Source organism: Leptodactylus fuscus, chromosome 6 (genome assembly GCF_031893055.1).
Source record: "Leptodactylus fuscus isolate aLepFus1 chromosome 6, aLepFus1.hap2, whole genome shotgun sequence".
Taxonomy (NCBI): Eukaryota; Metazoa; Chordata; class Amphibia; order Anura; family Leptodactylidae; genus Leptodactylus; species Leptodactylus fuscus.
The window spans coordinates 141,270,131-141,295,973 of NC_134270.1; the positions used below are offsets into that span (position 1 = coordinate 141,270,131).

The 25,843-nt window shown below is 40.5% G+C and overlaps 1 protein-coding gene across 2 annotated transcripts in view; it reads left to right on the top strand.

Annotated features, from left to right (window-relative positions):
* The window catches only part of CDH22 (cadherin 22), a 103,465-nt gene that overhangs the window by 62,462 nt on the left and 15,160 nt on the right, over positions 1-25,843 (top strand). For both annotated transcript variants that reach the window (XM_075277374.1, XM_075277375.1), the window contains exons 4-6: positions 2,804-2,971; positions 4,306-4,493; positions 25,298-25,551. In XM_075277374.1, the coding sequence (XP_075133475.1) occupies positions 2,804-2,971; positions 4,306-4,493; positions 25,298-25,551 (610 nt within the window). The remainder of the gene's footprint in view (positions 1-2,803; positions 2,972-4,305; positions 4,494-25,297; positions 25,552-25,843) is intronic.

The window sequence follows — 25,843 nt, forward strand, 5'->3', positions numbered from 1 at the left end:
TTCTTTTAAACAAGTACAGTAATTCATATCTAGAATCCTAAATATGCGTTACCCCAATTATGGACAAATGCAATATAACGCAGTACACTGACAAACAAAAGGGTAACAATACTTAGAGCTTGTGATATTCAGGCTCAATATCTCACCATCCATCCACTACAGCTCCGAACGAGAGACTATCATCACTTTATCGACAACCATCTTGGCTATCTCATACATAAATGTGACTTGCAACTATTTCACATATGATTAGTTATACAGATTCCTGTTGTGTAACCGCATTGTTACTGTTTTGTTCCTAAAAATCTAAAACTATATTGTTACCCTTTTGCCCATCAGTGTATAATTGGAGCAGTCCCTGTAGCTGTAGTCCTGTATGTATTTCTTATCCATGTAAGAAGATTCAGTAGTCACGGGTCCCGAGATCTGGTCTTGGTGACCAAATGGTCAACAGAATATTGTATATAAAAAAGTCAGATCTTCAAATGTTCCTTTTTTCTTTTAACACCAGAAATCCTCTATCTCTCTATGTCTGTCTGTTCTCTATGCGCAACCAAACGACTGGACCGATCTTCACCAAATTTGGTACAGAGATACTTGAGGTATCCGGGAAGGTTTAAAACGAGACCCCAACTCGCTCAGATGTACCGTTGCTGAGATACAGCATCCCCCCCCCCCTTAGCCAATGCAAACCTGCAAGTCTTTCACTCATATTCCAACTGCAATACACATGGTCACTCCACATGCAAAATACAACACTGATATCCATGCTGAGATACACGCATCAGAGGATTAGATACACAGATTAGTACACAGTATCATACGTCAGAGGATTAGATACATGGATCAGCACACAGTATCACACACTAGAGGATTAAATACGCGCTTCTTCACACAGTTCCACACAATGAAGGATTAAATATGTGTATCTGCACACAGTTCCACACGCCAGAGGATTAGATACGCATGTCTGCACACAGTACCACATGCCGTAGGATTAGATACGCGCCTCTGCACACATTTCCACACACCAGGGGATTAGATACACACGTCTGCACACAGTTGTACATGCCATAGGATTAGATACATGCATTTGCACACAGTACCACATGCCTTAGGGTTAGATACGTGCGTCTACACACAGTTCCACACGCCGTAGGATTAAATACGCGCCTCTTCACACAATACCACACAGGGAAGGATTAGATACGTGCGTCTGCACACAGTACCACATGCCAGAGGACTGGATACGCGCATCTGCACACAGTTCCACACACCAGAGAATTAGATACGCACATCTGTACACATTACCACATGCCGTAGGATTAGATACGTGCGTCTGCATACAGTTCCACATGCTGTAGGATTAGATACGTGCCTCTTCACACAATACCACACAGGGGAGGATTAGATCCGTGCGTCTGCACATAGTACCACACGCCAGAGAATTAGATACGCGTCTCAGCACACAGTACCACACAGGGGAGGATTAGATACGTGCGTCTGCACACAATACCACACAAGAAGGATTAGATTTGTGTGTCTGCACACAGTTCTACACGCCAGAGGATTAGATATATGTGTCTGCACACAGTACCACATGCCGTAGGATTAGATACACGCGCCTACACACAGTTCCACATGCCGTATGATTAGATACATGCCTCTTCACACAATACCACACAGGGGAGGATTAGATACGTCCATCTGCACACAGTACCACACGACCGAAGATTAGATACACATGTCTTCACATAGTACCACTGCCAGGGGATTAGATAAATGTGTCTACACACAGTACCACACGGGGGAGGATTAGATACACGCATCTGCACACAGTACCACATGCCAGAGGATTGGATACGCACATCTGCACACAGTTCCACACGCCAGAGGATTAGAAACGCACATCTGCACACAGTACCACATGCCATAGTATTAAATACGAGTGTCTGCACACAGTACCACATGCCATAGGATTGGATACGCACATCTGCACACAGTTCCACACACCAGAGGATTAGATACACACATCTGCACACAGTACCACATCCCGTAGGATTAGATATGCACCTCTTCACACAATACCACACAGGGAGGATTAGATACGTGCCTCTGCACACAGTACCACACAGGGAGGATTAGATATGTGCCTCTGCACACAGTACCACACAGGGAGGATTAGATACGTGCCTCTGCACACAGTACCACAAACCGTTGGATTAGATACGTGCCTCAGCACACAGTACCATACGCTGGAGGATTAGATAGATGGCTCTGCACAGAGTACCACACATTAGAGTTTTACTCCAGGTTTCCATAGCAACCCAGCCAATTTTCTTCACTGCTGTATGTCAGCTTTAAAGGGGCAGGGCGCTGTGGATGACACTGTTACACAAGGTCACATTTACACAGCTTTACTCCAGGTATCCATAAAAACTGATCACAGGTTTTTCACTGATATCCAAAATGAGATACACATAATCACATGACGCTTATGGACACACACAAACAACATACAAAATACACCAGTGCAAAATTGGACAATTCTTATGGGGCCACTATACAAACTAAAAATGTAATATACCTGTGCGAAGCCGGGTCCTCCAGCTAGTATTTACATTAAAATTGCACATCTGCAGACATCCCACATGTGAATATCCTGGATTACCTTACCCCGATTGCCTTTTGGAATCTGATCTGATAATTGTCTTGAAACATACAAAAAATCTTATAAAATGTATATATAGTATTATATATTTATATAAAGATTATCATATTTAATGTGTTCTTTCTATCTCAGGTGTTATCTGTACAGCAGTATCAGACCTGGATCGAGAGTCTCAAGACCGATATGACCTTGTGATTCAGGCTACAGATATGGCTGGACAGCTGGGAGGACTCTCTGGGTCAACAACGGTCACCATTGTAATCACCGATGTCAATGACAACCCACCAAGGTTCCCCCAGAGTAAGTACAGTTATGTAGGATACCAAAATTGTAGCTTTAACGTAAATTTTTTCTCTACTTAATAAAGCAGACTGATGAGAAATGACCCGACTTGACTATATGGGGGTTGCTTGACTTCCATATTAAGCCTTTTGGCTAAAACTGGCTATACATTTCCATTCAGTTCACAACTACCAGTATGTCTCCTGGTGTCTCATATAAATGCTCACTTTGGCAAGTGTAAGAGACTTACAGAGGTGGTTGAAACTTTTCTCCCAGCAACAAAAGTATTTGGCACGTGGAAGCACTAACAGTGCTCCTCCATATCTCCTCTGGCATCTGGTCTCAGGGTAGAGAGGGAAGGTGGTCCTGATCTTGGATTGGTTTAGCCAACATTCATCTAATGTGAATGTCCATATTAAGATAGGTCAGTGGTAGGGTTGAGCCGATCTTGACTTTTCAGGATCGATTTTGAAATCCGATTTCCGATCATTTTTCATTTGAACCCGATCTCGATCCTAATTCCGATCCCAATGCAAGTCAATGGGATTTTTTTACTAATCGGAGATCGGATTTTAAAAGCAATCCTATTCACTATACAGCATGGAATCTAACAATTGAACGCTTTAATTGTTAGAATCCATGCTGTGTAGCGAATTTTTTTAATCACTAAGTAGCCAGAGGATTTTTTTTTAATCCTCTGGCTACTTAGTCCCCCCTGGTGTCCACTTACCTGAAGAGATGGCTTGTCCGCTGCTCGGTGTTCTCGGTCTTCTTTGCCTCGCTGCCCCCGCCTCCCAGGTTAGTGTTTAAAGCGCTAGGAAGGCGGGGCTTGTAGCTTAGGAGAGTGTGGGCGGGAACAGGGCGGGGAGCCGTGACGTCTCCCCTCCCAGTACCCGCCCACACTCTCCTAACCTGGGAGGCAGAGGACAGCGAGGCGATGAAGAACGAGAAGATCGGGCACCGGACCAGCCATCTCTTCAGGTAAGTAGCTACTAGAGATGTTAGCTAGTCTCCCATTAGAATGAATGGGAGACTAGCTAGCAAAGCATTGTGGGAAATGATCACCGATCTCGATCCCACCTAAAAACATCGTGTTCGGGATTCCGATCTCGATCGTGAATTTTTCTCGATTGCCGATCAGAATCCGATTTTTTCCGAACACGATCGCTCAACCCTAGTCAGTGGCCAAGAATGCCAGAGCTTTAAGTCAAGACTTAGATAGAGGAGAGTTGAAGAAGAGTACCATCACCTTTCGATACCATGTTAAGATATTTATCATACACTACAACTAAAAAAAAAACATAAAAGTAAATAGCCATTTCTAAAAATACCTAATCTTCTCTACTTTTTAGAGCTTTATCGGTTTAGTGTAATGGAGACCTCTCCACCGGGCTCAGTCATTGGCCGCGTAAAAGCAGAAGATGCTGATGTGGGAGAAAACACAGACATGTTCTACCAGATCCAACAACAAGAGGCGGCCGCTTTCTTCAGTGTTACAACAGATGCCGTCACCCAAGAGGCCATCCTCAGCATTCTGCAGGTACTGGCATACAAGACGTGACATCATGTCTCAACAATGGTCATCTAATATATTATTGGTGCAGAAACCACCTGCTGCATTTCTTTAGCAATGCAAGGTTAAGGCAAGGGGCAAAGGCTATGACATGAGCAAGGAATATGGCTCCTCAAGTACAGAATTTTACAGAATAGTTACTTTCTTCCCAAAATAGTATCACGCCTGTCCATAGAAAGTATGTACTATAACAGTCCCTTTCTCTTTAAAGCACTTGTGAAATGTTAGCAGGAACCCACGGAAGAAGCTATGTTTGAATCCCATTTAGTCCCTAATATGATATATGGTTTTGGCTTCAGTACAAAAATAGTAATGCTCAACCCACAAGGGCACAATAGTATCTGAAGATGCCAAATCCAGAGGTCCTAAGAGCCACACAAGTCTCCCAAGCCACTGGTTGGGGAACACGGATTTAGGTTATATTTTCTTGAAAGATAATTCATTGGTTAACTGTTGTAGCATGTAAATCATGGGGGGTTGCGACAATGGTCTACCGGTGGGATTTTTGGATGACGTTGGAAATAAGACAGGCAGAAGCAGAATACAAAATACAGCAGAAGGTAAAGATTTACTAAATATATGTCCACATTTTCACTCCACAGAGGGTATAATATATTATCAGTTGTGTGCAGGGCAAGTACACAAAGTATCCTGGATGGGGGATGTCCATCAATTATGGCTCAGTAAATGTATTTCTAGGAAGCCACCCTGATCTCTGTGGACAGTGGTCTCTGGGATGATAGTCAAAGGGTCATCTACTCTGCATCATCCACCATTAAGGATAATCTTCTCCCTGAACTACTGTGGTCTTTTTGGGGAAGACAAACAGACTACCCTCAAAGCATGGTTCATCCCAGTTAAAATGTCTCCCCCACCTTGACTCTGGCATCTATGCTCTGGCACCCATTTGCCTGCCATCGGGCCTGGTTGCAGTTTGGCCTTGCATCCTCATTTTGACCCCATCTGCTTGATTCACCGAAGCTATGGTGAATACTGCTCATCAAAACAGTTCATGTGTGGCCCTTGGTGGCCCCTCCAAACATTGGTACTACATAACTTGTGGCTACAGTAGCCATAATTGCTGTATGTGCAGCCTCTCTACCCTGCGTCTTCTATAGCAGCCATTACAGAAGACCCTAGTAAGCCCTTAACCCCATATGTATATGTGTGTCCACCACACGGCATGTGCCACGCGCTCTACCCAATGTGGCTTTTGCCTGTTTTTACACACAACAGCAGTGACAACAGTGCTGCCATATTGTGCCCTGCAACTAATTCTCTATTAAAGAGGCCAAAGTTGGGTTTTTCCACACCTTATTGGTAACCATGGTACAAGGGTATACTAAGGGTATCTAATTATTGATAATTGTAAAACTTCCTAGAATTGCCAAAGTTTCTCATTTTGCCATCAGAATCCCCTATTTCTTACCGTTGCCTCCAATCTCAGTGGTTACCATTGCTGCCTTTGCATATTTGGAGTTGGCGACCGATCTCGGACCTGTGTTTTATGTATCATCCCTATATATTTATGGATCACCACTACTTAGAATTCCACTATAAACTTCAAGATAGAATGATCTCATTTCTGAAGAATTCATCATGGGCTAAGACCGATGAATGGGCTTAAGGATAACCTTGGATGGACTGGTGGTGAAGTCCTAGTGTGAAAGGATTTAGAAGTCGTGCTTCAGATAATACTCTCAAAGCCTACGTGAACTATTATCATGAACAACTCCATCATCTATATTAAAGGGCATGTGTCACCAGACAGAGATGTGCCAGCCATCCGACATCATTACACGATGAAAGAGAAGGAGGGATACCATGACCCAGTGGTTCTTAATACCACATCAATGTCACAAGAAGACCTTTAATCACTTCTGTGCGTTGAGCGAGTAGCCTGACCTAAATGACAAGTTCTCTGTAAGTAAAGTGACTTTAGAACTGTATGCGAGTCATTACGCAGGTAATGGATACAATCCGGCACCTTGGCTGTATACTCGTATATAAGGAATACGGCATACTATTCATATAGTAAATATCATATACCGCAGACTGGGCAAGAGGAGCGATGCAAATGTGCGGAGGTGCAGTGCTATAGATTACCGGGCACAAATGGTGAGCAATATTTCTGTTGTAGACTCCTTCGATTCTCCCACACTTGTCTGGGATAGAGCATTACTTGCAAAATGAGTCTGCTCTGGGAGTATCTGTAGAAAGACGTATTAGCCATAAATATGGCCGACTCTCATTACAGATCCAAGGATGTTGTAATAGTCTCAAAAGTGTGGTTATGGAAACATGAATGCAGAACATTTATGAGTATCTATCTATCTATCTATCTATCTATCTATCTATCTCTCTAACATCTACATCTATCTATCTCCTATCTATCTATCTATCTATCTATCTCTCTAACATCTACATCTATCTATCTCCTATCTATCTATCTATCTATCTATCTATCTATCTATCTATCTATCTATCTATCTATCTATCTATCTACTAGTTATCTATCTATCTATCTATCTATCTCTTCTATCTATCTATCTATCTATCTATCTATCTATCTATCTATCTATCTATCTATCTACTAGTTATCTATCATTATGATAGACACCATGATAGTATTTAAGGGAATCTATCTATCTCTATCTAATCTATCTATCTATCTATCTATCTATCTATCTACTAGTTATCTATCTATCTATCTATCTATCTATCTATCTATCTATCTCTCCTATCTATCTATCTATCTATCTATCTATCTATCTATCTATCTATCTATCTATCTCTCTAACATCTACATCTATCTATCTCCTATCTATCTATCTATCTATCTATCTATCTCTCTAACATCTACATCTATCTATCTCCTATCTATCTATCTATCTATCTATCTATCTATCTATCTATCTATCTATCTATCTACTAGTTATCTATCTATCTATCTATCTATCTATCTATCTATCTCTCTAACATCTACATCTATCTATCTCCTATCTATCTATCTATCTATCTATCTATCTATCTATCTATCTATCTATCTATCTATCTATCTCTCTAACATCTACATCTATCTATCTCCTATCTATCTATCTATCTATCTATCTATCTATCTATCTATCTATCTATCTATCTACTAGTTATCTATCATTATGATAGACACCATGATAGTACTTAAGGGAATCTATCTATCTATCTATCTATCTATCTATCTATCTATCTATCTATCTCTATCTAATCTATCTATCTATCTATCTATCTATCTATCTATCTATCTATCTACTAGTTATCTATCTATCTCTATCTATCTATCTATCTATCTATCTACTAGTTATCTATCATTATGATAGACACCATGATAGTACTTAAGGGTTAAAGCATGTGTCTTGTATACTGTGTGAGGACTGTATGTTTGTATACAGGTATGTGTGTGTATATACAGCATGCTATAATAATGTGTGAGTGTATGTATATATGTGAGTATATATAGTATATATAGTATATGAATGTACATAAATGTGTATATGCTAATTATATATATATATATATATATATATATATATATATATATATATGTGTGTGTGTGTGTGAGTATATATGAATGTATATGTATGAGTGTGTAGTGTTGCAGTATAGGTATAATGGAAACAGAAAGTCCTCAGAGCAAACCTCTGTGGAGTTTCTGAAGAAAGCGCTGCAGGAAAAACTGATGTGTTGCCGCCGGGGGTTTTCCCGCAGCGCTTTTTGGCTGTGGGACGCTGTGTTAAGTCTTATCCTTTTAGTGTGATGTACAGTATATTGAGATGTTACAGAGGACCTTTCACCTCCTGGGGCACATGCGGTTTTATATACCGCTAGAAAGCCGACAGTGCGCTGAATTCAGTGCAGCTTTCCTGTTCTGTGCCCCCAGTAAAGAGCTATCGGTCCCGGTATCGTAGCTCTTCACTGTCAGAAGGGCATTTCTGACAGTCAGTCAGGAACGTTCTTCTTTCCAGCAGCACCTATTGCACTGTACTGTGAGATCGGAAGCGTTCCTCACTGCTCAGCGTCATCACTAGGCGGTAAGCAAAGCCCCCTCACACAGTACAGCGCAATAGACGCTACTGTGAGGAAGGGTGTTACTGATTGACTGACATAAACGCCTTTCTAGCGGTGTATTAATCCACATGTGCCCCAAATGGTGAAAGGTCCTCTTTAAAGATTAGGCGCAGACGTGAGACGCAGTGGTTTTCATTGAGCTTTTGTCCCCAGCGCCCCGTTATCCTCCTGCCTGTGTCTGTTCAGTCTCATGGCCTTATTTCTGGAAATCCTGTATCTGATTGGTTTCAGTGGTCCCATGAGGTGCAGGACTCTCAGCAAGGAGGTGCCGGCACGAGACTAAATGGACACTGGCGGCGGACAATGGAGCAATGGGGACAGTTGAAGGCGCTTTTTATTTATTTTTTTATTTTACACCTTCCATCAGGCACATGGGTTGCTCCAATTCCTGGACAAATCTTTAAAGGATTTATCCATCTTTATAATGTTGATGGTCTGTCCTTAGGATAGGCCATCAGTATTACATCTGTGATGATACAACAGCCAGGACCTCTGCAGATCAGCTATTCCAGGACAGCCTGGCTACAGGTAATGGTAACATTTCTAGGAGCCATGCTGATCACTTTCCATACAGAGTGTAGCAGTAGATTTAGGTAGTATGTTGTTGCACATTGTATGGCGGGTGAGCAGCATGGCTCCCGAGATGGTATTACCTTTAGCTGCCCTGTCTCGGTATCGCTGGTCTGCAGGTTCCTGGTGGTGGGCCTCTAGAAACAATTCCACTGGTGGGCCCTAGACACCCCAGTCCGATCCTGTCTATCTATCTATCTATCTATCTATCTATCTATCTATCTATCTATCTATCTATCTATCTACCTATCCTATCTATCTAGCTATCTCCTATCTATCTATCTATCTATCTATCTATCTATCTATCTCCTATCTATCTATCTATCTCCTATCTATCTATCTATCTATCTATCTATCTATCTATCTATCTATCTCCCTATTGTCTAGAAAGGCAGCACTCCATATAAAGGTGGATTTATATCACCCGCACAATGTTCCAGCTTCTATCTTAGAAGTCTTTCTAAAGTGCAAAGTGTCATTGCAAATACATCAAGTATATATACGGTATATCATTAATTACAATGATAAAAATCATTAGTGTATAATACACTGCATAATTGCATAATCTATAAATATAAAAGGTGCTACAATTAAATATAGTGATCTATCATCCATATATTGCATAAAGTGCCAAAAACATCATATATAAAACATTTCCCATATAATAATGGCAAATTGAAGGTGCATTATATAATGAATAATCCTCACACTATCCTGATATCATTCCCCAGTTAGTATATTACCAGGCCTACCTCTGCATTCCATGGTAACTACTACGCTATCAGAGAGATGAAGCAGTGGAAGCTAAGAACTCCATATTTGTTTGGGATACCTGCAAAGCATCCCGTTATTACATGGAGCAGTCCCCAAGATCAATGGCTGTCTATGCAAAGGGTAATACAGGGATTAGAAGAATGAGTCCAGGTCACCCGGTCATACTATATAATCCAGTGCCTAAACACCATCCATATCCATTAACTTAATTACTAAGAAAAAATGGAAGAAAAAGTAAAAATACTAAAACAAATTTAAAAAATAAAGTTTCTATATAATCATTGCCTCACTACTCCAAAACTAATAAAAAATACCAAAACTTTAAAAAGTATATTAAATGTAAAAAATTTTTGACTTCATGTGTATGGAAGCTTCTATTACTGGGCCTTTCTAGCTGCTTTAGCATTTTCTATGTTATCTGTATGTCGCATCTATCTATCTATCTATCTATCTATCTCTCTATCCCTATCTATCTATCTATCTATCTATCTATCTATCTATCTATCTATCTCTCTCTCTATCTCTCTCTCTCTATCTCTATCTATCTATCTATCTATCTATCTATCTATCTATCCCTATCTATCTATCTATCTATCTATTTATCTAGCTATGTCATATCTATCTATCTATCTATCTATCTATCTATCTATCTATCTATCTATCCATCTATGTCATATCTATCTATCATCTATCTATCTATCTATCTATCTATCCATCTATGTCATATTTATCTACCTATCTATCTCTCTATCCCTATCTATCTATCTATCTATCTATCTATCTCTATCCCTATCTCTATCTATCTATCTATCTATCTATCTATCTATCTATCTATCTATCTATCTATCTCTATCTATCTATCTATCTCTATCTATCCCTATCTATCTATCTATTATCTATCTATCTATCTATCTATCTATCTATCTATCTATCTATCTCCTATCTATCTATCTATGTCATATCTATCTACTAGTTATCTATCTATCCATCCATCCATCCATCTATGTCATATCTATCTATCTATCTATCTATCTATCTATCTATCTATCTATCCATCTATGTCATATCTATCTATCTATCTATCTATCTATCCATCTGTCATATCTATCTGTCATCTATCTTTCTATCTATCTATCTATCTATCTATCTATCTATCTATCTATCTATCTATCTATATATCCATCTATGTCATATCTATCTATCATCTATCTATCTATCTATCTATCCATCTATGTCATATTTATCTACCTATCTATCTCTCTATCCCTATCTATCTATCTATCTATCTATCTATCTATCTATCTATCTATCTATCTATCTCTATCCCTATCTCTATCTATCTATCTATCTATCTATCTATCTATCTATCTATCTATCTATCTATCTCTATCTATCTATCTATCTATCTATCTATCTATCTATCTCTATCTATCCCTATCTATCTATTTATTATCTATCTATCTATCTATCTCCTATCTATCTGTCTATGTCATATCTATCTACTAGTTATCTATCTATCTATCTATCTATCTATCCATCCATCCATCTATGTCATATCTATCTATCTATCTATCTATCCATCTATGTCATATCTATCTATCTATCTATCTATCTATCCATCTGTCATATCTATCTGTCATCTATCTTTCTATCTATCTATCTATCTATCTATCTATCTATCTATCTATCTATCCATCTATGTCATATCTATCTATCTATCTATCTATCTATATATCCATCTATGTCATATCTATCTATCTATCTATCTATCTATCTATCTATCTATCTATCATCTATCACATCTTTCTATCTATCATCTATCTGAAGATCAAAATATTTCTATAACATTATAATACTATGAAATATGGTATTATAATGCCATATATTGCCAAATACCAAGTACCACAACAGTGAATATTACAATCAGATATTCTTACAATTAACAATCCAGAGCACAATTGTGATTATTTGTGGTGTAAGTAATAATATTACCTTTCTATATATAAGCCACACATATCGAAGACGATCCAGCTTTGGCTATAGCAACGTCTATCTATCAGTGAAAAGTATCATCTTCGAAATTTTTCCAAGAAGTTCCAATTTTTTTTCATATTTAGTATGTTCTTGATTCCAGCTGGCATGGACGTCACAAGTTTGCATAAAAGCTGATGATCCATGCTATCCCGGCATTGCCTGAGACTGTTCCAAGTCGTCTTGTGATGTTACTGGATATGTGGCTTTCTCATTCTTCAAGTGCTGGCGGGGGCTGAGGGCAGGTGACTTTGGAGAAAGGGCTCTGACTTTCAGCAGTCTTTGCAGCTCTTTCATCTCCAAGTAGTTCTTACAAAGCCTTGACTTGAGCTTTGGGTCAGTACCTGCTACAGTATTAACCTTCCCCAATTCACAAGCCAAAGGCTATAAGGTGCCCCCTTGAACACTAACCAGCCTCAGTCTATCCTTGATCCAAGTAACTTTTTGACTTCTGACACTCTCTAAATTCTTCTGCCATATTCTCCACTGTCACGTTACTGAAGGCCCGACCGAAAACCTCAGGCGCACTTTCTCCGTCTGAGAGACGTCTGAACATCGACTTCAATGGAAGGATTAAGGCAGTAAGAAATTTGACCTTTTTTACAAAGTTTTAAACTTTGTCAATGTCACAAATTAGCTTAAATTTGAATAGTGACCTGGATACGGTGACGGATATTGAGAGTTTCACTTTTTAGAACTTTTCTTTATGTCTCATTTCTTAATTGTTGTGGCTTGTTTTGTATAGAGGAGAGGAGCTATAGAGGGAACAGAGATAGAAGTTTTGGCGCTTTGCTGGTCCCTGCTGGTCTCTACTTATTTTCTGCAGTGATGATGTCACATTTATCACTTACGTAGTCACTGCAGCCAATCACTGGCCTCAGCAGTCTCATGCTACACATGCTGACATCATCGTAGAGGCCATTGATTGGCTGCAGCAGTCACATGAGTGATATGTGGCTTGTAATTGCTGCAGGAAGTAACAGAGACCAGCAGGGGCAACAAGATCAACAGAAAACTCTAGAGATCAGAATAGAGTTTTGAATTCTACCCAATTCCAAACTTTTTGCAAAAATTTCAGAAATCTCTTTAAAGGGAGTCTGTCAACACAAAAGTGAGAAATAAACTAATCACAGTACCTTGTAGGGCTGCCAACACAGTTTACAATTACCCTTTTATCCTTATACAAAGGAGTAGAAAAGTCTTTTCTGGGCATTGCTTCCCATCAACGGGCTTTAGGGATGTTTGCTTTCCATCAATGGGCTTCACTATCTGCTGCTGCTAACTGCTGCACAGCTCCACCCATGTCTGATGATGTCACACTACATCGGGAAGTGAAGGAAGCTGGCTTCAGTTGGGGTGGCAGTCTGCCATCATCAGACATGCACAGTGCAGTTAGTGATTGGAGCTGTCATCCTGAGCATTTTCATGTGTTGTTTATCTAAACTGTTCAGCCATTCCAAAGATATAAGCCCTGTTAGTGTTAATGCAGATTAGGCTATACTAGCAAAGTGGATGGTAACACTGTGGGTCTCTGTGTGCTATTGATCTTGCAGTGTTACTGCCCACTTGGCTGCTATACCCTAATTTTTACCAGCACTAAAAGGGCTTATATCTTTAGAATAGCTGAATGGATTTATATTAACTAAGCGCCACAATACTCGGGTGACAGCGCCTATCAGATGAAGGAAGTCATTAGGCTTCTATTTAAGGAATGTACCTCTGTATTTTCGGAACTGTGGCAGAGATAAAACCGAAACAGATTCCCCGTTTATTACAAGGAATAGTCCTATTGAATAACAATGGGGCTAATCTTCATGTGGATCCTTATGTGTGAACTTGCCCTTAGTCATCTAGCTTTCCCTGGTAGTGAAATAACTAATAAGAGATAAGATAATCCTTTAAGAGTCCACATTGGGGAAATATCCACATAAGATCTGTATGTACTGATAATGTTACTCTTGGCTGAGATGCTGTATATATATATATATATATATATAGTATAGTATAGTAGGTATATATATAGAGGAACTGACCTGAGGAGAACCCACATTAGTCTGTTTGTATAATTAGTCAGTGACAGGGCCTGTGAAACATCAGCTGAGGAACTACTATACATGTATGGGGGATATTGACAGTCTATGCAATGGTAGTCGCGGGAATCCACCATGATAGCTATTCAATACAGCACAAAAGATATTGAAATCCATTAGAATGGGGGAGGGGGAAAACCCACCTGAGCTATTAAGTTTAGTCTTTTTAGTGAAGTGGCCTTTTTTTTCTCCTTTGTATTATTGAACGCCTGTGTTTTTTTTCTTTCTTTACGTTATTGACTACCCCTACCCACAGAGAGAGGCATAATGATGTTTGTGCTGCAAACAATGGCGCAGCCCTAGATCCAGGCTGTGTCTCTGCCACTGTTCAGAGCGGGGGCATTCACTGAATATAAGCTTTTGTTTGCCAAGCTGGTTGGGGAAACTCAACCCATTTTTTTTTATTTTCCACGGCATTGACATGGTCTGAATTCAAGACCATTCCTCTCTAAAACTTAATTGTCACATGAAAATGTAAGTCTATTTATTCTTCTATTGTGTGAAGCCTTTTAATATTGTGCTATATTCAGTTACTTCGGAGAAACGAACCACTAATGGGAGCCATTAGAGTGCCCACATGGGGTTGTCACCCTGGCTTTTCACATAGAGTGATTGGCATGTAAACCTACATTGTTAATCGGAATGGCGCATGCGCATGGCCATGTTATACAGGTTGTATAGCCCTGGATTCTTGTTCAACCTGGGAAGACGCTGCATAAATCTGGCATATGTAATATTAATCGGAATAGGACACATGAAGCGTCGCTTTAATATACCCCTTTAATATAGCCATGTGTATGCACCATTCCGATCTATACAAGTTCCAAGTTGTTTGTACTTTAATAAACTTTGTTCTTTTAAGTTTATACAGAATCCAAGTTACCCTTCTTCCATTGCGTGCCATATATTTCAGATATTCTTCCCTATTTCTAGAGTTTTCCTTGAGACATACTTAAGAACCATACAGGGGGTCTATATGCACCACCTTTGGGGCTCTATATGCCTCTATACACACTGTGACAGCGCCTTGTATTTCATCCAGAAATCTTGCGCTTGCACCATGGGATCCCTGAACAGCGCATCCGCAGTACAGTAATGGCTGTGGTCAATGACCTTTGTGATATGCTGTGCATGTGCAATCTGCAGTTATATTTTCATCAATTCCCACAAATGTATTTTTTAAAGGGGTGGTCCAGGACTATGATATTGGGTTCCACTTCCTCTTCTCAGGAACTGACATCAGGTTCATTGGCTACACGGGCATGCAGCAGTTCAGTCCCAATCAAATGACCATGTGTCCATTGGATGTGAGTTTACTTCTTAAGAAGAGGAAGTAGAGTTTGGCAACATAATCTTTAACATCTCCTTTAAGTCCCATACCCTGCTCAGTTATTAGGGTAATAGGTGAGAGCAGTTGACAGACTCCCTTGAGAATGGTGAATATCGGACACTAAACCATCATCACCCCTTGGCATGGGCAGGTTTATTAAAGGGATATTTAGAGCACTAAACCAGTGGTGGCCCAAAATTATATGAGAGGGGTTTATTTGTAATGCAAATAAGGCATAAGTCTGTAATAGCAATATATAGATCTTGTATAGCAGGTCTTTAAAGGGACGTGCATGAATTTGGATTATTATTGCTAACAGTCTGGACCTAGACAATATAAAGAGGACGAGGGAGATCTCCTGACTGTCCAATTTAGTTGTATTCCCTATAATATTGGGTCAGTCGGAAACGGATAAAAAGGTGCAATATTTGGTGCAAAACTAACATACATCAAAAATTGTGCTTTTTCGATGCCTGTTTATTTACTGAGGCAGAATACACAACCGGTCCTGCGCCCCCGGTGAACTGGAATTCAGCATGACCCCCAAATTCTTTAGTGCATAACATCCGATGTATAAAGCCTATAGACCTAGGCAGGAATCTGATGGCAGGTGGCCTGTAAATATTTGATCTTTATGAGCGCAGTCAGCCACTTTTGCGCGGAACGTATCCCTATGGTTGCCCCTGGCTGTCCTCCCTTTTACTAGCCCATAATATAGTCTCTAGGTGACTTCTCGGCCTCTGCCAGTAAATAATTCAAGCATAGTGGACAGCTGTTAAGGCTCCTCGAGTCAGTCTTGTTCATACTCTTTTTTGACACGTTTTTGTCCCTGGGAATAGAAAAAAAACATATGAGACACTTTTTGGCAAAGTTGTACAAAGACTAAGGTAGGTTAGTAACAACTTGTCACATTAGTGCCATCTGCTGGTAAACAGAATCATTCCAGTTCATAACTTGCTTATTGAGCACTAGTTTTATACACAAAGTTATATATGTTATCTACTATGTGGTAGTATAGTATATAGTCCAGTAAAACCTACTGTATAATCTGTGAACAGTTTGTTTTGGTCTGACTCTGATAACTTAGCAGAAGCGCAACGTACCCATATGTTAAATCTGTAACAAGGTCCCCAAATTACCATGAGTCATATATCTATTTATATGGCAGCAGGACCTTTGGGCCCCCTCATGCAGCAGGGCCCAGCTGTGACTGCTACCTCTATAACCCCTATAGCAGGGCTCCTGAGTCAAAGTATTAGTGGCTTCTCAGAGAGAGGGGTCCTCCCAAAAAAGGAAAAAAATTGCATGCATCAATAATATACTAATAGTAATATAAAACTCCCTAACGCTTACCCATATGTAGTTATATATTCTTCACAGAACCAAATTAAATTGTGTATTCTGGTTACCATATAGGTGATCTATAGAGAAAAAATCGGGGTATGTTTAATGTTCACACTCAGCACCCCATAAAGTAACTTGAAAATTTTGTGTTAAGTGATAAAGACTGTTTAGCTATATATATATACAGTTTGGTAGCTAAGATTTACATTAGGAAATAGATATGTGACCATTTTTTACTCTATCCCTTTATTAATGTTCTGAGCATGGGTGGGGCCAAGTGTAGTGCATGGGTGGGGCTGAGTAAGGAGGGGCAGGTCCTTCCCAAGCCAAAACCCGCAAGATTACCGACACCAGTTTTCTGGTAACTACCGGAGCAGATTTCAGTTTCTGGTGCATGCGCATTAAACAAGGCACCACTATTATTAATAATAACTGCAGTACATCTGACACCAGTGGACCAAAGCACATAAAATGTCAATCTTAAGGAATGTGTCCCACTGGGATTAAAGGGCATCTCTATCACTATGTTTATAGTATTGGTCAATGAGCACTATGTAATGTATTTTTCTGTAAAGTGGGGATGGACTCGACACATTTTTTTACGTCATGTCGGGCCCTGGCCTAAAAGTAGCCGGTCATATCCAAAATGAATAATAGGGCTGTATAGGGGCCTTTATTAAGAGCATTAACATATTTTATGGCCACAAACCATTGAAGCAATACAGAGACAATCATCTTTTTTTATGTATATGTGAATGAGTACATAAGTGCAAGTGCACTGGGGGCGGGGCCTGATTTACTAGATTTGCCTACAGACAGCTGTGATGTATAGAGAAACTAAAAATGTCAATCACAGTTAAAGGTATTGGGAAGCAAATTTAAAGGACATTCAGAGCACTTGTGGAGTCTTGTAGGAAAATCGTATAAATCAGGCTCCACCTTCGGTGCACTTGCAGATTTGCCTATCAATAAAAAGGTGATTTCTCTGCATTACTGCATTGGTTTGTGTCTGCTCCTATTAAAGGTCCCTACACTGTACTATTATTGGTTTGGCAGGGATTTTTAGACCAGGCAGACTCCCTTTAAGAGGTGGAATACAATACGCTATGCTCTTTAGGATAGTAAATGCACTCAGATGACAAACACTCATGTGTCCTGTAAATAACATGTAGATCTGCCATGTATGTCTGATCAATACTACATAAAGATAAATTCCCGCTTCAGGTAGGAATGACAGGTCTTTGTCATCCTCTGGCACAAATGTTTTATTCCTTCATCTTATCAGGTTGCTCTCACTTTGGGGCTCTTTGTAATTTAAAGGAAACTTCTAACTATTGATCCATGTGATTTATAATCCTCTAGCAAGGAAGAGAGGCGGCAGCTATGTCAGTTCCTATGGGGCCCTATTGTAGCACATAGGAATAAATAACCTCCTACAGTACCAAAGGGATCTCATTAATACTCTCCTTACCCTAATGGTCTGCATTGTGCTCTAAAGAAGAAAGCACCTAACATGGGAGACTGAAGTACTCTGTGACTAAATGAATATATTGTATATCAGGGTCATCAGGGTGATACGTGTTAAAGGGATTCTACATAGCACATTATTAGGAGAGCACAGTGGGCTGTTAGCAGGCCATATAGTATGAAGGATGTATAGAAATATTCTATCTTAGAATAAGATAGCATAGAGGAGAGAAGTTGAGCTCTGTGATCTATAGGTTTATATGATAGAGGAGAGAAGCTGAGCTCTGTGATATATAGGGTTATATAATAGAGGGAGAGAAGCTGAGCTCTGTGATATATAGGGTTATATGATAGAGGAGAGAAGCTGTGCTCTGTGATATATATTTTTATATGATAGAGGAGAGAAGCTGAGCTCTGTGATATATAGGGATATATGATAGAGGAGAGAAGCTGAGCTCTGTGATATATAGGGTTATATGATAGAGGAGAGAAGCTGAACTCTGTGATTTATAGGGTTATATAATAGAGGGAGAGAAGCTGAGCTCTGTGATATATAGGGTTATATGATAGAGGAGAGAAGCTGTGCTCTGTGATATATATTTTTATATGATAGAGGAGAGAAGCTGAGCTCTGTGATATATAGGGATATATGATAGAGGAGAGAAGCTGAACTCTGTGATTTATAGGGTTATATAATAGAGGGAGAGAAGCTGAGCTCTGTGATATATAGGGTTATATGATAGAGGAGAGAAGCTGTGCTCTGTGATATATATTTTTATATGATAGAGGAGAGAAGCTGAGCTCTGTGATATATAGGGATATATGATAGAGGAGAGAAGCTGAGCTCTGTGATATATAGGGTTATATGATAGAGGAGAGAAGCTGAGCTCTGTGATATATATTTTTATATGATAGAGGAGAGAAGCTGAGCTCTGTGATATATAGGGTTATATGATAGAGGAGAGAAGCTGAGCTCTGTGATATATAGGGTTATATGATAGAGGAGAGGAGCTGAGCTCTGTGATATATAGGGTTATATAATAGAGGGAGAGAAGCTGAGCTCTGTGATATATAGGGTTATATGATAGAGGAGAGAAGCTGAGCTCTGTGATATATAGGGTTATATGATAGAGGAGAGAAGCTGTGCTCTGTGATATATATTTTTATATGATAGAGGAGAGAAGCTGAGCTCTGTGATATATAGGGATATATGATAGAGGAGAGAAGCTGAGCTCTGTGATATATAGGGTTATATGATAGAGGAGAGGAGCTAAGCTCTGTGGTATATAGGGTTATATAATAGAGGGAGAGAAGCTGAGCTCTGTGATATATAGGGTTATAAGATAGAGGGAGAGAAGCTGAGCTCTGTGATATATAGGGTTATATAATAGAGGGAGAGAAGCTGAGCTCTGTGATATATAGGGTTATATGATAGAGGAGAGAAGCTGAGCTCTGTGATATATAGGGTTATATGATAGAGGAGAGAAGCTGAGCCCTGTGATATATAGGGTTATATAATAGAGGGAGAGAAGCTGAGCTCTGTGATATATAGGGATATATGATAGAGGAGAGAAGCTGAGCTCTGTGATATATAGGGTTATATGATAGAGGAGAGAAGCTGAGCCCTGTGATATATAGGGTTATATGAAAGAGGAGAGAAGCTGAGCTCTGTGATATATAGGGTTATATGATAGAGGAGAGAAGCTGAGCTCTGTGATATATAGGGTTATATGATAGAGGAGAGAAGCTGAGCTCTGTGATATATAGGGTTATATGAAAGAGGAGAGAAGCTGAGCCCTGTGATATATAGGGTTATATAATAGAGGGAGAGAAGCTGAGCTCTGTGATATATAGGGTTATATGATACAGGAGAGAAGCTGAACTCTAGGTTTATATGATTTAGAGCTGGATTTACAGCACATTGATACAAGGAGAGTGCATGTATCTGTTTCATATACCTAAGAATAATGGATGGGGCATGTAGAATTTTTTTCCCTTCAACATGATCTGTTACGACAAGTAGACACAGAGCGATATGCATAAAATGAAATTACAATGAAATTGTCGGGCTTTGTGCTTCTGTGTATGTGCACCTCTACTCCTCTCCCCTGTGGTGGCCTACATACTATATAAAGAGAAGCTGTCATGTCCTCTGATCCCTTGAGTGTTATAATATATACCTTTACACTGCCGTCACTGTACTGAATCCTACAAGGTTTTTATTTTTTGTTTAGCTTCTCCAAGACAGACCAACTATATAGAGTGCAATAACATGTACTTGAGATCTGTCCTTGCATAGCACAGACAGCTATACGATTGCTTAGTCACATGACCTAGTCATATAGCATTATGTTCTGCAGATCACAGTAGCTGCTATATACACATCACAGTTGGTCGCTGTGCATTGGTTAACCCCATCAGTAGATATAACTGCCCACCACCCTGTCTCCTACCATCACTTCACCCAGTGCCCAGGGAAGTCAAATCAGCACTAATTAAATTACTGTTAGCCTACGCTCACATTGAGGAATTTGGAGCTGATTTTGCAGCAAACTCCGTCCAGGGCTGCTTTAGCCGCAAACAGTGCAGACCGCTCAGGTATGTCTTTTCTCCAACTCATCTGCATCTTCCAGGAACTAATGAGTTGAGTACAATGGTGGAGCAGGGAGCCACCTGTTCCCTGCTTCACCATTCAGCCCCAGATCTTGCTCTTGGTGTTTTGGGAGCCATAGGCTCTGAGAGCAGAGACAGAAGAGAATGGGGAATGGTGATATTTGGTTTCTTTTTCTTTGTTGGAAACTTTGTAGTGTGGGCACCGGTAGCTGACATGAAACTGTAGGGACAATTGGAGGGGGACATTAAATTGTAGAGGCATCCAGGAGGGGAACATGAAACAGTAACGGGCCACAAAGGGGGAGGGGTTGCATGATACTATGGAGCAACTAGGAGAGGAACATGAAACTATGTGACAACTGCAGGTAGACATTATACTGTGGGTGCACCAGGAGAGGGACTTTATACTATGGGGGCAACTAGAGAGAGGCATTATACTGTTATTGCAACTGGAGGGGGACATTGTAATATACTGTCTGAGGTGCCACTTGGGGGGCAGCTTAATGTCTCTGGGGCCACTTAAGGGACAGGGTAAGAAGTGATGGGCCATTATATTATACGGGGCAGGGGCATTTTACTGTGTGAGGGTCACCAGGGGACATTATACGATCTAGAGGCCACTGATGGGGCATTAGAATTTGTGCTGGTCAGGTCTGTCTATGTGGTGGTGATCATCAATGAGACAAACCGGACCTGACTCCGCTCTCAAAATACGCTCAAAATTCTACCTGGAATCTTCTATTCTGACAATTGGGGAAATTTAGCAATTGCTCTAAGCCAGTTTTTTGTACAGAAGATATTGTGGTACACATTTGGTGCAGCATGACTCTCATTCCACGCCTTCGTCACTTTCCGTGAACATTCACGGGGATGCCTCAGTCTCGTTCCTAATTGGTGTAGATTTCCATTCTGGGGATTACATGTTGTTATTACTTATTAGCATTGACCACCATGTCCTATAATATTCCAAGTAATTGAATCTCATCTTTCTTAGCCATACACAACAGACACAGGGTCAAGTCTCGACTGCTCGTCTTATTAGACCTGACAACTTGTGAGATTTGACATATTTTCTGATCCTAACCATTGCTTAAGAAAAAAGCCTAGCATAGGGCACTATAGGGCACTCTTTACCATCTTTTCCCTTCTGCTTCTGTAATGTCCTCATGTGCTCTGCTGGCCCTGAAGTAGTTTGGCCCCAGGAGTATTCCTTGAATAATTTTGGCTGGAGAACCTGAATGTAAGTTTACCTGCACTTTTGGTTCTGCTTTTAACAATATAACACACCATTGACATACAGTATTTTAGTATCTGTTGGGTTCCAACATGGTGTCTGCCATTACTTTACATTACTTTAACTATAGTGTCACTGCTACATGCATAACCTCTGACAACAGTGTGAACAGTGTCTTATCAGAGCAAGTTGTTGCTCATAGAACATACAGTCATCAGTAACTAGTCACGTATGACTCCAGGTCAAGGCCAAGCAATTGGCCACCAATGGTAAATGCCAAAGCAAAAAATCATTAAAACTGTCAGAATGAGATTTTGAACAAAAACATAAGTCTAAAGAAAAGTAAAATTTGACCAGGGATCATACATGAACAGGTAGATACAGCAGTATGGAGCTATTTTTGACTCTGTATTGGGACCAGAGGAGGATGTAAATAGAATTTGAAGGTAGAAGAGTCTTGCTAAGAAGGTAGAATATTTGGGGAAGATATACTAACCTAAATTCACCAGATTTCTAGCTTTAATTGCTCCACAAAACAGGTCTAGAGGTAGGGAGACAGTGGTAATGGGGTTTTTCAAAGAGTGGGGGACCTCACCGGGACCCAGTATATCAACCCAAACAAATAGATAGGTTAGGGGTACCTGAATCAGTGTTTTCCCCTTGAGAATTGGTGTTTTTTTTGCTCCAAAGAGCTAATTTGCAGATCTACAAAAACAACTAAACCTCTGCAAAGAAGGCAGCACTTCACAAGAGGAAAACATCATTTGATTCAAGTGATTCTAACCTATCTATCTGCAGGGCTTGGATGATATGCTGGGAATTGGTGACCCTAACCTATCTATCTGCAGGGCTTCGTTGATATGCTGGGATCTGGTGTTAGGATTGGGTCCCGCAGGCTTCCCGTCCAGCCACCTGCGGGCCAATCCAAACCTTGCCCTCAGCGTTGTGCAGTGAGGTGTCTGGAGTCTAAGTCCAGCTTTCGGCCCACTGAGCATGCTCAGACATTTTGGAGCTGCTCAGAGGCTGCCATCCTTTCCCTACTGAGCATGCTCAGACATTTTGGAGCCGCTCAGAGGCTGCCATCCTTTCCCTACTGAGCATGCTCAGACATTGTGGGGCCGCTCAGAGGCTAAGTCCCATTTTTGCCATACTGAGCATGATCGGTGACGTCATGCCACCGCCCCTGTTGGGCGGGGACTAGCCTTTATATAGTGTGAGCCGACGCCCGCCCGGTGCTCACACTTTGACTAGTAATACTTTGAGACAGGAGGTTAAGGCCAGGATCCAGTCAATTGTAGGGCTGAGTAGGGACCAAGTTAGTATTCCTTGGCTCTGCCGTTGGGAATCAGTTGTCTAACTGCTGTGTAGCTCCTCGCAGGTTAAGGAGTTTGTTGTGTGACTGACCAGGAGTGAAGTTAACCCCTGGCAGTCTTGTTTGTGCAGCAGAATGAAGCATATGCTAGGGCCTGGTTCCTCTGCTGTAATTAGCAGGTGCTTCTTGCAAGGCTTCATTTGACTTCACTCAACTGCTATACATAGGCACGCTCTCCCAGTGAAGATAACTGGAGAGAGTCTGTTGCAGCCTGTTCACATTGGTGTCGCACAACATCACTGCCAGTGCAGTTTAACTGGTGGTTCATATTCAGGCATACGGCTTCCCATCTGGGCTTGTGGACTTCGCTGCAGTGTTCTGCAGCTTAGCGGTTCGGGTTGTGTTATTATTTTTATATATACACACAGAACCGTAACATCTGGTGACCCTAACCTATCTATTTGAAGGGCTTGGTTGATATGCTGGGAATCAGTGACCCTAACCTATGTATCTCTATGTATCTGCAGGGCTTGGTTGAGATGTGGGTTCTGATGATAGCCTACCTTTAAAATGCCACATCATCAGCATTGCTCCAAAATTATGGTGCAAAATAAGTCAATTTATGGGTGGTATTAAGGGCGCACCAAATTTATCGTGAAATGAGCATGAGCCCTTTCGATAAAGTGGCACATTTTAAGGCTAGGTTCACATCTGCATTGGAGTCTCTGTAGAAGACTCCGTTTAAAATCAGGGGAGAGAAAAGGTTTCCATATAAGTCCAATGGACACTGGCGGACCCTATTGTAGCAGACTGACTCTTCATAATTCGGATCCCCATTTGGGCCCGAATGACAGAGAGAAAAATGCTTGTGTTAACATAGCTTAAGAGTGTTCGTGCTGTCAAAAAAATAGACAAGATTAGTAAATCTGCCCTACTGGACTCGCATGGCCCATCACCCCAGTCTGCAACATATCTGTTAATAATGACCAGAGTAGTCCCTGAGCCTATAGAACGAGACAAGGCTATTTTATTACATATGGATTCCTATAAGCTGTATAAGGCTACATATACGCAAATGCGGTCCATGATTGAATGAATGGATGATATGGTATGGCACCTGTCTATCTGAGTTCTGTCCATGACCCCATACATGAGAAAATACATGGACTTGTTTAAGGGTCCATTAGAATATAATGAGTCAGCGTGCAAGCCGTAAAAACACAGCTAGAACATTGGCAAAGCACACGGAGCTTTACGATGAGCAGCAAAAACAGCAAATGCAAAACAAATCAAATCAGCCCATAACTACAAATGCATATAATAAATCATAGAAGCCTTGGAAGAGTGAAGCCTGTAACTAGAGGTCCTCGCTCAGATTCGGCCGGTATCCTAGCGATAGCCTCCGTTTTAATTATATTCCTCAAATCAGCAAGTCTACTTTAAATATTCATTAGCGCCACAGGTTTTCGTCCTTAGGAACCGACAATATTCAGTTGATTTGCGGAATATATTATGGTGATTTATGTAGCAAGCCGCATTGACATGTGCACAATTACAATTATTAGCTTCCTCAGATGTGGCCAACACAACCCATGAGCCTCCCGACTCCAGACTAAACATCATTTACATTCCAGGGCTAGAGAAATGTCTTTTTATCTTAAAGTAATTACCAAGCAATCATTAATAAGGATATTCTTGAATCCGATGGAGGCAGAAATATTGAGCACATCCATTTATAAAGCGCTTAAATAAGGGAGCAGACACCGAGGTGATTGCGAGTAATTGATATTTGCATCTATTTACTGTTGTCATGATGAAATTATATATTATTTTTATATCAACGGTGCGGGGAAGCATTGCCATAGCAACCCATGATCAACATATTTTCATTATGTCTTGCAGCCTCTAGATTTCGAGACCCAGAAGGAGCACTCGTTGGTTCTAGAAGCCCAGAACCGGTTTTTGGATCCTCGCTTTTCTGATCTGGGGACTTTTCGGGATCAAGCAATTGTGAAGGTGTCAGTGCTGGATGTAGATGAACCACCGGAATTCCATCCTCTGAGTGGGATAATAGAAGTGTCGGAGGATGCACATGTTGGCTCTGTGATTGGGGTGATCACCGCTACGGACCCCGATAAAGCAAACAACTCTATCAGGTATGATGCTGAATGGCAAAGGAGAGTGTGTGCTGCTCGGAGGAAATAATGCTTATTATGTACAAGCCTTGGATGGATGCATATCTGACCATAACGTTATTATCTTCTCATATGTTGTATCATACAGTGCTTATTAGAGATGGTGAACCTCTTAGGACTCTTTTAGGATTCGGGTGGCTCGGGTTCAGGATTTGTTTCAGGTTGAACAAGTTTGATACAAACCACAACCTATCTATAAAACATAGTGTAGAACACTGTCAGGACTCCTAAGAACTTATCTGTAACACATAGT